General features: G+C 57.9%; 2 protein-coding genes across 2 annotated transcripts in view; one reads left to right on the forward strand and one right to left on the reverse strand.

Annotated features, from left to right (window-relative positions):
* NADSYN1 (NAD synthetase 1) overlaps window positions 1–11316 on the forward strand; it is a 37717-nt gene extending 26401 nt beyond the window's left edge. The window contains exons 17-21 of the mRNA XM_072790346.1: window positions 5403–5534; window positions 6231–6300; window positions 9218–9346; window positions 9751–9927; window positions 11090–11316. Of these exons, the coding sequence (XP_072646447.1) occupies window positions 5403–5534; window positions 6231–6300; window positions 9218–9346; window positions 9751–9927; window positions 11090–11140 (559 nt within the window). The 3' untranslated portion in view covers window positions 11141–11316. The remainder of the gene's footprint in view (window positions 1–5402; window positions 5535–6230; window positions 6301–9217; window positions 9347–9750; window positions 9928–11089) is intronic.
* Window positions 11317–12668: 1352 nt separating this feature from the next.
* Window positions 12669–14962, reverse strand: LOC140613592 (mas-related G-protein coupled receptor member X2-like). The gene is made up of 2 exons (XM_072792028.1): window positions 14087–14962; window positions 12669–12713 (listed from the first exon to the last, which is right to left on the reverse strand). The coding sequence occupies exons 1-2, from the start codon at window positions 14960–14962 to the stop codon at window positions 12669–12671; spliced, it is 921 nt and encodes a 306-aa protein (XP_072648129.1).
* Between the last annotated feature and the right edge of the window lie 341 nt (window positions 14963–15303).

Raw genomic sequence — 15303 nt, forward strand, 5'->3', positions numbered from 1 at the left:
TCTGTCCATCCATCCATCCATCCACCCACCCACCCATCCGTGCACCCATCCCTCCATCTGTCCATCCATCTTTCTATTTGTAGCTTGAATATCTTGGATCCTGCATGTCTCTCTCTCTCTCTTTTTTTTTTAATATTTTATTTATTCGTGAAAGACACAGAGAGAGGCAGAGACATAGGCAGAGAGAGAAGCAGGCTCCCTGTGGGGAGCCTGATGCGGAACTTGACCCCAGAGCCCAGGATCACACCCTGAACCAAAGGCAGACGCTCAACCATTGAACTACACAGGCGTCCCTCAAATGTCTTCTCTGTTAAATATTACTTTGGACTTTTGGTATTTCCTAATTATGATAATTTGAAATCAGCGCCCTGTAGCTGAGAGAAAATTCTCATGGTTCTCATGCACATCCTGTCAGTTTTCATTCTCTTCTATTGCCTGCGGGGCTTCCATAAGGCAGTGATACGTCAGGAAGGATGTGACGGCTGGTGCATATCCTGAGCCTGATGCCATTGAGAATATGGGTGTGTTTTGTTTTGTTGCTTTGAACAAGAGGTGGACTTGTCATGTGATTATTTCATTGCAACATTTCCCCTCACAACTCTTGTCCGTTGTCTTCTGGGATTTAACATTTTAGCAAAAAATAACGATGATTTTGTCCAGCGTGGGAGTGGGCTTCTGGGTGCTGAAAGGTTTCTAGTTGTCACTTCAGAAAGTAAGTAGTTCTCTCTGCCATTTCTTCACGTACTCACGTCTTTTCATCACTTTTAGCTGCCCACCTTTCCTCATGGGTATTTAGAAGTCTGTCTGCAGCAGCATAAACCTTGCAGTCATGCTTCCTCTGCCGTGTTTGTTTCCTGTTCCCGTAGGAACGGTGGTCACATACTGCACCCCCGTTGCTCACATGCTGAGGTAGAGCCTCAGGTCTACGCACTCTGCCCTGCTGGTTCTTGTGAACAGGTTAACCTCTCATTCTAACTTTGGTCCTGTTGCACTCTGATGTGCTCACCCCTCAAGGAACAGTTGGCTGGGTACCACGTGTCAGCATTGCTCTCGGTGCCATGAACAAAACAGAAAAGCAATTCCTGTTTTACTCTAGTGGGAGGGGGCTGGTAATAGGAAACTAATCATGTGTGTAGGGTGTGGAAAGTCTACGGAGAAAACCAGGGCAAGCACGGGGAGAGTTGGAGAATGTGGGCTTGTAACTGGAATGGCCAGGGACAGCCTTTTTGAGAAGTTGGTTTATAAGGGCCTGAGGAGTCCAGAGAACAGTCTGTGCAAATGTCCTGTGGTGAGAGCTGACTAGGACAGGGAGCCATAGTCATCTGTCTGAAAAGCCCAGTCTTGTCCGAGGGAGATAACTGGGAGCCCAGCTAGGACAGGTTGGAGGAGAGTGGGTGGTGGCTGAGAGGACTGGGGGTCAGCTCTTTCTGGAAGTTTGACACTGCAAGAGAGGGGAGGTACAGCATGGTAGCTCGCAAGAGCAATGGGACAAGGGCAGGTGTTTTAAGGGGCGATGAGAGAGGTCTAGTGGGGCGGGAACAGAGTCGCCAATGAGGCAGGAAGACGTGGCTGAAGAGCTGGTGTCACGGGGAGGTGAGAGCAAGTGGCCAGGCAAGCAGTCGGCTTTACTGGGAGTCCAGCCAACATGTCCATGGCAACAGGAGGCCGCAGAGTAGACGGCACAGATGCCGTCAGGGGTGGTGTAGGGTCAGGGCAGTGACTGTCCTCGGTGAAGCAGGAAGCAGGGTCACCAGCCGAGCAAGGGTGGGGGGCAGGCATTGGATGTTTGAGGGGCGTGGTGACGAGCGAGAAAGATCAGGGAACTAGTCGGGCAGCGCAGATGCTAAGGACACCCTGGGGGTGGGGCCACGCTCTGTCACTCACACGTGTAGTGCAGGGGAGCCAGGCAAGGGTGCTGGAGATAGAGGGGCCCGGGAGCTGAGGAGCTGTGAGGAGAGGTGATCGGGGTGAGCACGAGGCAGGGGACAGGTGGCCCACAGATGCCAGGTCCTGGTGCAGTGGGGGCTGTGGGAATGAGGTGCCCCCCGTATCCTGTGATCTGCTGGGATACAGGACCCAGCATCGGGTGGCACTCATGGCTGCGGTTGACTACAGCTGAACAATGCAGAGCGGGGGCATTCGGTTAGGGGGTGATGGGAATGCCCCCCCAGATCCCTGCTGCCAGCTGAGCCCCAGTCGTGCAACAGGCCTTTCTGGGGTCACTGTGCTCCCTCCTTCCTGCACAGAGCCTGCCATACAGGAGGCCCTGAGGTGTCTGGGAGGGGCCCCCAGCCCCTGGTCACCTACAGCAAGAGGTCAGGGCAAGGTTGGAACCCTGATTGGCCAGGGGCATGTTGGTGGTCAGTGCTGAGTGCAGAGGGGCTGGAGGAGCCATGAGGCCAAGCACTGTACCTCGAGCCGTACCAGGAGGGCAGCCTGTCCCGTCGGAGGGGCTGGTAAGCTGGGAATGCACCATGAGGGGGCACGGAGCATCCCCTCCCCATCTGCAGGCTCCTGCTTGCTAGCTGACCTCCTGCCCCCGCGGGCAGCAAGGTGGCCGGTCCCTGATTCTCCGGTGGCTTGTAAGGTCCAGTCGGGGAGTGTGATGGGGGACCCGCAGCGGGGCCTCAGCTGGTATCCTAAGGACTTCGCCTTTCCCTACATGAGGGGGGACATCCCTGGAGGGTTTTGAAGAGTGGTGCAGCAAGTTCACCTCCTATCAGTCCAGGTCTGGCCTGGCGGGGGCGGCCTGGCAGGGTGGGGCGGGGTAAGGCTGGGGACAGCGAGGCGTGCTTGGCTCCTGGTATTGGCAGGAGAAGCGACAGGATGTGCTGGTGGACCAGACGTGGGGTGAGGACGCCTGGCCAACCCAAGCAACCGAAAGGATGGGCTGGCCTTTGGTGGGGTGTGGGGTCAGGGCCCAGTGTTGGGAGTGTTGGCTCTGACACATCTTCCAGACACCCCCGTGGAGGTGCATAGTAGTAGGCAGTTACACGGGGCCCTGGAGTCTAGCCGTGAGTCACACGCCTGAATCTGGAAGTCCCCAGGTGACACAATGCCCTTTAAAGCTGCGAGACCAGCTGGGACCAGCACGGGACTGAACATGGACAGAGAAGGGAGAGCCACAGACGAGGCGGGGCAGCCAGCGGTGGGAGTGACACTGAGAGTAGAGGCCCCTGGAGCCAGGCAGAGAGGCTGTTCTGGGGCTGCTGGTGCTTGTGCTCAGGTATAGGGGGCCTTGGGGCTGGCCACGGGGCTAGGGGACTCTACAGGAGGGGCCAGGGCAGGAACCTGGTGGCAATGGCTGGAGAGAGAGCAGGAGGGGAATGGGCATGTCCCTGAGAGATTTGGCTTGGGGGGCACGGGGGCATGGGACAGGAGGATGGGGGCCTGGGGCATACTTAGCTCCCGGGAGTGGGAGGGCTGGGGTGGTGGAGTTTGTGAACACGCCTGCTAGCTGACCGTCCCAGTCCATGGGCACCACAGCAGGACAACTCAGAGCCTGGCTCTGGGGGTGCAGCTGGCTGTCCACCCCACCACGGGGTTCCTGGCAGGCCCCCCCCTCCTCGCCTGCAGACGTGCCTTGTCCCAGCGCCCTCCCTCGGCAGATGTGGAGAGCCCTGGGGTCTCCTCTTCTAGTGAAGATGCCAGGCCTATGGGATCAGGGCCCCACCCCAGTGACCTCAGTTAGCCCTACGACCTCCTGAAGACCTACCTCCAAACAGTCGCCTTGGGGGTTGGGGCTTCAACATGTGAATTTGGGGGACACACGGACATTCGGCCCAGGACATGACTCCTTCAGCGCAGCTGTCCTTTGAGTCCGGCCAGCGCACTACCTGGGGCTGACATCTGAGCAGAAGTCTATCCGTCTTTCATGCGTACACGTGGCCGGCCATCTCGAGGCGGCCACCTCCCTTCTGGACTTCTGCACCAAGTGGGTCTCCTAGCTGACCAGGGTGCCGCACCTGTCTGTCCCCAACACCATCAGCTCCTGATGCGTCTCAGTGGCAGGAGGAGGCCTGTGGTAGAACGGAGATGTCGTCTCTCTGGCCGGTAGATCGCTGTCTCCCGGAGCTGCCCCTCCCAACAGGACGGAGCGGCGGGGCGCCCACCCCGGGGTGCAGGAGAGGGGCTCCCGCTCAAGGCAGCGACCAGGTGTTCTCTGCCCCTCTGTTGGTGCCCTGGGGCTCTTAGACCCAAGGCCTTGCTCCCTGGCAGGAGTCTGAAGGGACGAGCGGTTAGTCTTTCTCTTGAACGGAAGGCTGGTTGTGTGGGTGGAGGTTGGATGGGGCCCATGCTGTCGGGGCAGGTGCATCTTCAGCCAGACCAGGCGTAGGACAGCCTGGCGGAGTGAGCAGGTGTTTTGCCGCTGGTGTGGAAGTGTGATCTTGGGAGCAGTGACACATGTGCCTGGCGACACCAGCAGATGCCAGGCCCTGAAGGCCAACACCGAGGAGGTTCAGGGGTGGAGGGCAGGGTTGGGAGTCACCCCGTGGGGGCCAGGGCTTGGGATGTGAGTGGAGACCTGCCATCACCCAGAGGTCCAGCGAGAGAACACGGTGGGTGGAGAGGGATGCGTCCCCTGGAGGGTGTGTGTAATGAGTGCCCAGGAGTTGGTGTCAAGGGCACCGTGCCCGCTGGCAGGTCGGTAGGATATGACTTCGGTATGAATCTCACTGGGCTGAACTCCAGGTGTCGACAGGGCTGGCTCCTTCTGGAGGCGCCACATCCCTCGGCTCAGGACAAAGCCAGTGGGGCCACATCTGCGCCCCTCCCCTGCTCGCAGCTCCTCTGGCTCTGGCCCCCTGCCTCCCTGCTGTACCTCTAAGGACGCTTGTGACTGCATCAGGGGCCCACCTGAGGTCCAGGATAAAAACCTCACCTCAACGACCTTAGCTTAATCGCATCCACAAAATCCCTTTTGCCCTCAGAGTCACCTGTTCACAGGTTCTGGGTAGAGGCTGTGGTATGTTTGGGGCCACTCTCTGCCCACCACAGGACATCTCTGGGAGGGGGAGTCAACAGGCCCGGAGAGGTGGCCCTGCTGCTGCTGACTCAGCATCCACGTGCTCGGAAGTCCGGCCCCCCCTCCTAGGGACCCCACCCCTCGGCCCCACATTCTGCTGTCCCCGGCCCACCCTGCAGACACGCCGCTCCCAGCTGGATGCGGGTCCTTCCCAGATCTGTGTGCTGGTCCCATTGCCTTCTCGGGTATACTGAGTACCTGCCCTTGGTCCGCAGCCTCTGCCTCTTTGCGGACGGCTCCAGTGTGCCAGGCTTCTCCGAAACCCTCCAGCTTGCCAAGCTCTGGCCCCGCACCCTGAGGACTGGGGACTGGGCCACAGGCAGGATCTGTAGCCCTGGGCTCAGCCTCGTTGAAACCACACGCTCTTTCCCTGCAGTCTCCTGGGCTACCTGACCAAGTACGACTGCTCCAGTGCAGACATCAACCCCATAGGTGGGATCAGCAAGACGGACCTCAAGGCCTTCGTCCACTTCTGCATGGAACACTTCCAGCTTCCCGCCCTGCAGCGGTGAGTGCTGCCCGCCAGCCGGTGGCTGCACCCTCATAGCCCCTGCCACAGCTCCCTTCTGGCTGATGAAAACCATCCTGCCCTTTAGTGGGCACATGGGGTCCTGTGACCAGGCTGCCCCCTTCATGCCGGGGCTCCACCAGGCCCCCCAGGAACACTGGGCGACATCTCACAGCAGAGTGTGCTCAGCGCCTCTCAGGTAGGTGCTCTTGGTGGCCCACATGCCCAGGATGGTAGATGCTCCCGGGTGGCCCGCACACCCAGGATGGTAGGTGCCCCTGATGGCCTGCACGCCCAGGATGGTAGGTGCTCCTGGTGGCCCGCATGCCCAGGATGGTAGGTGCTCCTGGTGGCCCGCATGCCCAGAATGGTAGGTGCTCCTGGGTGTCCTGCATGCCCAGGATGGCCCCACAGAAAGCACCACCGGCCCTGAATGTGGGTGGTGCTTTGGTGGAAAAGCCCCGTGTGGTGGCTCCCAGCCATCACCTCCTGCCCCTGGTCCTGAAGTCCCCTGGACATCCAGGTCCCTCTCCCCGAGAAAGCCCAGCACCACTAGCCCTGGCTCGGCAGTGCTGATAGAAGTGTGTTGACAGGGGCGTTGCTGGAGACTGGGACAGTTGGGTTGGGGATTTTCTCCCCAGGCTCATGGGCACTGTGGCAGCCATCATGACTAGCCTCTGTGTGTCTTGGCCACAGCATCCTGGCAGCACCGGCCACCGCAGAGCTGGAGCCCTTGACCGACGGACAGGTGTCCCAGACTGACGAGGTAGTGGTGGTGGCTTCGTCACCATGCTTCTTCCCCGTCCCCTCCTCGTCGCGTCTGTGCTGGGCTCTCCTGCTGCTTCCTTTCTGTCCCGAGCACCTGTGCTCTATCTCCAGGCTCCTGGCCGGGGACCCCAGGGCTCAGTGCCAGTCACAATGCTTTGACATTTCAATTCAGCCTTCTCGAGGCTGATGCGTAGGAGGCGGGGTGAGTGGGGCAAGTCCCTTGCAGGTGGCAGGGGTGTGGCCTCAGAAGAATCGCTCTTGATTCCCCCATCCCATCCCACATTGGCCTACAGCACTGAGGGCTGCTCGGGACCATAGGCTGTGGTGTGCAGCTCTGTGGACCAGGTGGGGTGGCCGTGAGCTGTTGCAGTCTGTGAGCTCCTTTGGTCACAGAGGTTTACCTGTGCTCTTTCCAGGAGTTTATAGTTTTACTCTTAGATTTAAGTCTGTGACCTGGTTGAGTTAGTTGTGGTGTATGATGTGAGGAAGGGATCTAGCCTCGTCCTCTTGCATGCAGAGAAACAGATGTCTCAGCACCATTTTGTCAAAGAGGCGATTCTTTCTCCCACTGAGTGTCTTGGTATCCTGGTGGGAATCACCTGGCTGTAGGTGTGTAGATCCTCTCCTGGACTCTGTCCCGCTGACCCGTGTGTCTGACCCTGTGTCTGTGCCTCACTACCTTGGTCACCACAGCCTGGTAGTAAGTTTGGTTATCGACAAATGTGACTCTTCCAACTTCATCATCCTTTCCAACATAATTTTGGCTGTGCTGGGCCCTCTGAATTTCCATCTGAATTTTGAGACCAGGGAGTCATTTTCTGCTGCACCTGCACCGCCAGCTTGGATTTCCACAGCAGGTGCACTGAGTCCTTAGCTCAGATTGGCAGGTGTTGCCACCTGAGAGCATGAGGTATTCTGAGGCCTGGACATGGCGTGTCTTCCTCCCTCCTCACTCCAGGCTTCTTACCATCTTCCAGTGTTTTGTTGTTTTCAGGGTGTGAGCATGCACTTGTCTTGTGAATTTATTTCTAAGCGCAGATAATAATCTGCGTCCAACTGTAAACGGAACTGTTTTCTGAGTTTCCATTTGGGGTGGCTCGTTGGCAGTGTCTGGGAGCACTAGGCTCTCTGCAGCCCCTTCCTGTCCTCTCTTTTCCTGTCCTGCTGCGTGCTTGAGGGTCGGTTTGCGCTTCTCCCCATGTGGCATAAGGTGGAAAGTGAGGTCTTCTTTCTGAATGCAGGGGTTCCCAACTATAAATTCCTCCCCTACTGCCATGCCCCCTGCCCCACACTGTAGGCTGCATCTGCATCCTGCTTCTCCAGGCATGCTCTCCTTTTCCTCGTGGTTTCTCCTTCACCCATTGGTGACTCGAGAGTCTGCAGTTTGATTCTCACACATTTGTGAGCTTCTGAAATTTCTGTCTGTTACTGAATTTGTAATCCTGGTCCTTGGTGGTTGGAGAGCAGATGCTATCGGTGTTTAAAAATTCACGGAGGCCAGTTTCATGGCCCAGCAGTTGGTCTGTCCTGTGCAACGTTCTGGGTGCCTCGAGGAGAATGTGCGCTCTGTAGGTGTGGGCAGAAGTTCTAGAGAGATGTGTTAGATCTAGTTGGTTTGTACGGTTCGCGTTTTCCATCCCCTTGTTGGGGGGATGCATTATTGAAAGTGGGCTATTAAAGCCTCCAAGTATTATTGTTGAATATAGGGAATCAAGATGTCACCCTGGAAAATATCCACCTCATGCAGAAGAAAGCATGAAGGAGGTCCTAGGCAGGACCCACTAGGCACTAGGGCATGGCCATTTATGTGAGTCCCAGGGACAAACAAGCGGGAAGTAACCATGAGGTCCCCAGGTGGCTCAGAGTGCTGCCCACACGATCCACCCAGGTGACCTGATGATGGCAGTGTCCCTCCGATAAGGGTCAGGACAGGCCTCCTCAAGCTGAGGAGTGAAGCAGGGAAGGCCAGGGTGAGCAGTGGGGAGCAGGAGGGAGGGCCTGGTCACTGGTCACAGGGGGTCCTGCAGACCCTGGTTGGAGGTGAGGGCTGTCCTGTTGTGCCACAAAATGCCAGTGTCACCATCTGTCTCTCTCATCAGGCTCTGACTATATATATATATCCCGGGGCACAGCAGGAGTTGAGCAGGGGTTAGACCAAACACTAGAAATGCACAAAGGGCTGGCTCGTGGGAGCCTCGGTGTGAGGCTGGCATCCTGTGGCCAGCGTGGCTCAGGTGCCTGTGCTGAGCTGTCCACCCTTGAGGATAGCGGGCTCCCTGGGACAGGGCACAGGGCCAGTCTGAGGGGGTGTCGTGCCTGACACTGGTCCTGGCATCCTGGGGCTGCCAGAGCCAAACACTACTGGCCAGCAACTTAAATGAGAGAACCATACCCTGTCATCGTTCTGGAGGCTGGGAAGCCGAAATCAGGTCATCTGCAGGGCCACGCTTCCCCGGGGGGCTCCAGGAGAGGGTCCTTCATCTAGCTGCTGGGGCTTCCTGGTCCGCGGCCACGTCCCCCTACCTCTCTTCACGTGGGTTCTCCTCCCCATGTGTTCCATTCCGTCTCATATAAAGGCACCCCACATCCAGGGCCATCTCATCTAAAGACCCTTGGCTTCGTTATATCTACAGAGATCTTTGTTTTCCCAAATAAGCCCACAGCTTGCAGGTTCTGGGCTTGGAACCTGGAGAGATATCCTGTCGGGTCCACATCGCAGTCCATCACAGCCCTTGAAGCCAGGCTGGTCCCTTTCTCCTGCTGCTGGCTCCATGTCGCCAGGCAGTGACGGGGAGCATGCCCGTGTACCTGCTCCTGGTCCCAAGGGGGGACCTGTCCCTCTCCCAGGTGTCAGGCCCCAGCAGCACTGGGGGCCACAAGCATCCTCCAGCACCATCCCGCTGCCTCTCCTGCAGGAAGACATGGGCATGACGTACGCGGAGCTCTCTGTCTACGGCAGGCTCCGGAAGATTGCCAAGGCTGGGCCCTACAGCATGTTCTGCAAGCTCGTCAACATGTGGAAAGACGTGTGTTCCCCAAGGCAGGTAGGACGGGAACCGGCAGGCACGGTCCCTTTATGGGGAGAGTTTGGCTGGGAGCGAGTCTGCATGACATGGCCTTGAACATGGCCCTCTGTCCCCCGTGACACTACTGCCCAGTGGTCAGCTCCTCTGAGTGGGGCCTGGCACCTGTCACACCGGCCCTGCCCACTGTCCAGCTCCAGTCAGGCCCACTGGGGCTCACCTGGTGGCCCCCAGAGAACCACCTGGAAGCCTCAGGTCTGCAACCACGGCGTCCTAAAGCACTGGGGTCAGGAACCCATGTGTGACAGCCCAGCCGACTGCCCTTGGGGAGGTTCACACACAGTGCGGCGGCGTACAGGCGAGAGCCCTGCCCTGGGTCCTGGCAGCTTCACCAGCTTCCAGCCCATGTGTCCCTTGCCCACCAGGTGGCTGACAAAGTGAGGCAGTTTTTCTCGAAATACGCCATGAACAGACACAAGATGACCACGCTCACGCCCGCCTACCACGCAGAGAGCTACAGCCCCGACGACAACAGGTTTGACCTGCGGCCGTTTCTATACAACAGCAGCTGGCCTTGGCAGTTTCGGTGCATAGAAGATCAGGTGAGTTAGGCGCAAGTGGCTTTTTGCCACGTCCAGCGTCTATCGGGGAATCACCGGGTCTCTTCTGTTGAGGACAAAAAGCTTTCCGTTCACGGCCATGTTTTTTACTGGCAATTTCCGCAAAGGGATGAGTGTGTTTAAAGCCTGTCGACGGGGCGTGTGTGTCTTTATGCCGTGGTACTCACACAAGCAGCCATGTGGCTGCGGGGCCACCTGCTGTCGCTTCCAGACAACCCGTGTATCCGGACGGTGTTGCATGTCTAAAGCACCTGCCTTGCCTTGCCTTTTCTCATAAATAATAGTAGGATGAAGGAAGGGTTAGTAAAATCAGTTTGAAGAGCAAGTCCAGGCCCTTCCCGCCTTCCCTCTCCAGGGCCAAGCACTGGAGCCAGGGCACAGGGCACATGGGACGCGTCGTAATAGCCCGTGGGAGGGAAGGTGCCGGCAGGGAGCCCTCGGTACACTGGCCGTGCTGGGCTGTGATGACCACAGCGTTGCACCAGTGAACATGGCAGGCCAGACGGACGCGCACTCTGTCTGGTAGCTGAGAGAGGCGTCTCTGTAGAGGACATGGATCTGGAGGACAGACACCGAGTCATACTGCGCATCCGGGTCACAGTTCTCGGGGTGGGGGGCAGGTCACCTCAGGGTGACAGGGCAGGCCTGTCTGAGACGTTCCCCACTATGGCACCTCGGGTAGGGTCTGCACCTCTAGCATCTGGTGGGCAGAGGGCTGGGACGCTACCGCACCTGCCATGCCCAGGCAGCCCGGGTCCAGACAAGGTGTAAGTGAGAGGCGGGACTCGGCTGGCCCACATGCACTCAGTGGTGGGTCCCCCCGCATCAGGAGTGGGGTTTGGAGGCCATGCAGCCAAATACAGACAGGTGCGGACCCCTCAGCCGGCCCACGCAGGCAGAGATACAACCCGCCATGGTCTCCTCGGACAGCCAGGATCGCCACGATGTACTGAGGCATGTCCTCCCAGACTTGTCCAGTGCACGTGCTTGTCATCCTTCCCACACCCTCACACACCGTGGGGACTGCTTCCTGGGCTGCTTGTCCAGTCCCGTGACCTCCACTCTTATTTGGTGCAAACCAGTGTGTTTGGACTGTGTGGCTGTTAGCATCTGTCCATGGACATTCGTGTGACTTCCCATCTAGGTTCATCAGCTGGAGAGCAGAGGCCCTCAGGACCTGGATGGCGTGGACTGATGCCGGCTCCTGCACGGGAGGGCCCCCCACCGCCAGGGTCCCTGGTGTTACGTCGGCCTCGCCAGTAATCTGCCCAGAGAGTGCACCAGCATCCTGTTTCACGTCTGATGGGAGAGGGGTCTTTTCATTCTAGTTCATTAAAAAAGACTCAAATAAAGAGCATGTGATTTCTGGGAGCGGAGTCGGTTTATGTGGTGGGGGAGAGGAGCCGCCTCTTCCATCTGCTCCTAAACCCCCTCAGTTCCCAGAATCCTCTCTCTGAGGCTAAGCCCCAGGGGACTGCAGCCTCCCTGGAGCAGAATGAAGTTAAGAGGGGGGTGGCCACTCACACCCACAGGGTGGGATCTGTGCAGCTCCCTCTGCCCAGAGCCTTACCCGAGAAAAGAAACTTGTAAACAAGAAAAGGAGTTTATTGGCTAACATATGGAATGGTGCAGGGCTTGTGGCGACTTCAGGTCTGGCTGGATCCAGGGTGTGCACATGTCCTTAGAACTTGACTCTTGCCCCCCCCCCCCCCGCCCTGCTCAGCTCCCCTGCCTCTGCTGGCTTTCCTCATGCTCCACATCGGGGTGCTATGGCCCCAGCCTTGCAAACCCCCAGGTTTAAACCCAGCAGGAAATTAGGGCTTGTGTTTTCCTGCTGGGTCATAACGCCCATCCCTGAACCAGTTATCTATAGTGCAGGGGTCCCCACTAGGACCAGGAGGGTGTGAGAGAAGCAGGAAGAGTGGATGGTGAGTGGCCAGACAGCCCACGGCCCTCCCATACGTCCTGGTCCAGGCAGGGGTCTGGGCCTGCGAAGCCTCGCCTTCCCACAGTGACGGCAGGGCTGCTAACTAGGGATCAGGCTGCACTAAAGCCATGCCCCAAGCAGGGGGACTGACACATTTCTCTCCTTCCCCAAAGGCTGCCACCATGAGATGGTGTCCGTTCCTGAAACCCAGGACCCCCTGTGGACACAGGAGCAAAACAACCCCTTGTCCCCCTGCCCCCAGGAACAGGTTAGTGGCCTTCTAAGGAGGCGCAGAGAGCCCCTCACCTGCCAACATGTGCGGACACAGCAGGAAGGCTGCAGCCTGGCCAGGGGTCCTCACCTGAGCATGCTGGCACCCCGACTTCCGGCTTCCCAGCCCCATGACAGGTTCCTGGCGTCCCCGAGACACCGATATGGTGCTTTTCCTAAAGCCAAGAAACAGTTGACTCCTTGAGCGGGGTTCAGTCCTCCCCCAGGAGGATGCAGAAGTAAAGACCCAGCAGTACCAGCTGCTCCTTGAGCAGACAGGCCCCGGGGGCACCTCCGGCTGTGCTCCTCCTCCAAGGATGGTTCCCGCGGAGTGGGCGGAGCAGGCGAGCCTGCTGTGTGCACCCCTGGCAGCTCTCCTGACCCTGTTGGCCTGGCAGGCGGTGGTGGCAGGACAACATCCAGGAGATGTGAATGTGGGATCTGGCAGCTGAGGTGGAAACCCTGATGTCACCCCACCACCCTCTAGATGACTGTCAGCAAGGGGGATGCCCTAGTGCAGGCCTTGTCACCCCACAGGCATCCCAGGCAGGATGGCCACCTCGCTGACACCCTGGGGAGGGAGTGAGCACACCACGTGACATCTTCAGGCCCCCCCCAGGTACAGGGCAGTGTCCCTCCAGTTATAGGGCAGTGTCCCCCCCCCCCAGTTATAGGCAGTGTCCCCTCTAGTTATAGGCATGTACCCCTAGCTACAGGGCAGTGTCCCCTCCTGTTATAGGCAGTATCCCCCTAGCTATGGGACAGTGTCCCCCTAGTTAAAGGGCAGTGTCTCCCAGTTATAGGGCAGTGTCTCCCAGTTATAGGGCAGTGTCTCCCCAGCTATGGGACAGTATCCCCCTAGGTATAGGGCAGTGTCCGCCAGCTATGGGGCAGTGTCCCCCCCCCAGGCACAAGGCGGTGTCCCCCCACTATGGATCAGTGTCCCCCCAGGTATAAGGCAGTATCTCCCCAGTTATAGGCAGTGTCCCCCCAACTATAGTTGGTGACCCCCAGCTACAGGGTGGTGACCCCCAGTTATAGGGTTGTCACCAGAGCTCAGCGTGAGAAGCTGGCAGTTTCTCCCCGCAGCCAAAAGCATGTCTGTAAGGGGTCCTAGCCCTGCAGACATGCTGCACACAGGACCCAGTCTGCTTCCTCGGGGAGAGAACGAGGCCCCATGGTAAACACAGAGCTGGCTTCAGATCCCAGGGACCTCCTGGCATCCAGGAGTCTGTCCTGAACACCGAGACCCCTTGAGCCTTTCTCCTCCCTGCTGGACGGTGCTGCAACCTTGGACAACAAAAGCAACGTGAGGCTTTATTGAAGCAGCCCCAACCCATGACCGGCTTTATGTTGTCCTTCCAAACAGAACTCTGTCAACAAAAATTCATTTCACTGGAATTCTAAAGATAAAAATAAGGTTTTGGAAGACATTGCACCCAACAGGATGAATCCCTCAGAAGTCTAGGAAGAGACCTTGGAACATGCCAGAAAAATGGTCAAAGTCACTGGGCACCCCATTTCCAAGGGACCCACCTACACCCAGAAGAGTTTTAGCAGCATTACATATGCCGGATGCAAACCAACAGAATTTTAAGGCAAAAGTAGAAACCATCGACTCTGCATGGGTGACCACCGGCATGACTCTATCAGCCTCCTTGACGAGCCTTCCAAAGGATAAGTTGACGATAGGCTGAAAAGGCCCAAAGAGGTGCATTTCACATGGAAAGTCGGCTCCAGTGATTTATCCTCAGTATCTATGTAAAGAGGCTGTGACAGGATTTATTCTGCAGGTGCTTGACTTGGAGGCGCTGCCTCTTGCTGCCCGGAAGGCGTGACTTCCGCCAGCTAATCACCCGTCCCACTTGGGAACCCACCACCCGGCAGGGGGCCGTCCCCACTGTTCGGCTGGGTGGGTGCCTCTCCCTGGCTCTGGGTCCTCACCTGGGGCCCTCTGGAGACCCCCGCCAAGGGCTCCCCCGGCTGCCGCCTCCCACTGCCTCTGATGAAGAAGTAAATGGCAGGGTTCATAGTGCTGTTGATGGAAGACAGGAGAATGCAGATGTCGTCAAAGGTCTGGTTTCCCACTTCCGATACCAGGAACCTGATGATGCTGAGGGGTACGCCGCACAGAAAGAAGGCCAGGGTGGTGAACAGAATGACCATGAAGAGCTTTCTGGGCAGATGCAGCTGCGTGTTCTCCCGGACCCGGAGGAGTAACAGCAGGCTGGACGTGCCCATGACAGAGAAGAGGAAGAGAATCCACACGTCGGTGATGGTGACAAGTGCAGGGCAGAAGCTAGTTGTCTGGATGGACAACTGACCGCAGGCGTAGCCTCTCAGGATATTCATCAAAAAGTTCAGGAGCCAGAGGCAGACACTCACGCAGGCTGGCAGGTGCTTAGGACAGTGGCACCGGTACCATACAGGGAAGAGGACAGAGAGACAGCGCTGGAAGCTGATGGCCGTCATGATACCCAGTCCAGTGAAATAGGAGAAGAACCTCAAGATCATCAATATACTGGGAAGCTGAAAGCAGGACCAGAGGAAAATTCTCAGGATCCGTCGCACACAGAACACAATTTGCAAACCCAGGTGCATGAAATCCGCCACAGCAAGACTGAGGGTGTAGACCCGGAAGGAGTTCTTCCTGATGGATGAATGGACAAGCTGGATTACGACCCCATTTCCCACCAACCCACAAAGGGCCACGACCACTGTGATGGACCGGAAGAGCACGTGGCCAGCAATCTCCACCTTCAAGTTCATCCCTGTGATGTCATTGCTGGAATCGTTGATGGCTTTGCGGTACTGGTCCATGCTGGGGAGGACTGGGCTCAGGAGGGTCAGGCCGTGCTCCCTTGGCCAGCAGGTCCTGCGCACCCCTGGGCAGGCAAAGACAAATGCAGAGTCTCAGGCAGGTTAGCAGGTGCCTCACACCTCCTCCCTCCCTTTGTCTCTGTCTTCCCCTTCCCTCTATCCTCCCCCATACACACCCCTGGACACAAATGTCCTGAGTGAGAGGCCTTCCTGCTGTTCTTGGCTCTCCCTAGGGGAGAGAGCTGAGATAACCTCTCAGCTTCACCTTCATGAGCAGGGCCCCCGGAGCATCAGCGTGGCTCACTCCCATCAGTTTGCTGGGTGTCGCCTCCAGATGAGGC

The sequence above is a fragment of the Canis lupus genome, chromosome 21 (assembly GCF_048164855.1).
Source record: "Canis lupus baileyi chromosome 21, mCanLup2.hap1, whole genome shotgun sequence".
Classification (NCBI taxonomy): domain Eukaryota; kingdom Metazoa; phylum Chordata; class Mammalia; order Carnivora; family Canidae; genus Canis; species Canis lupus.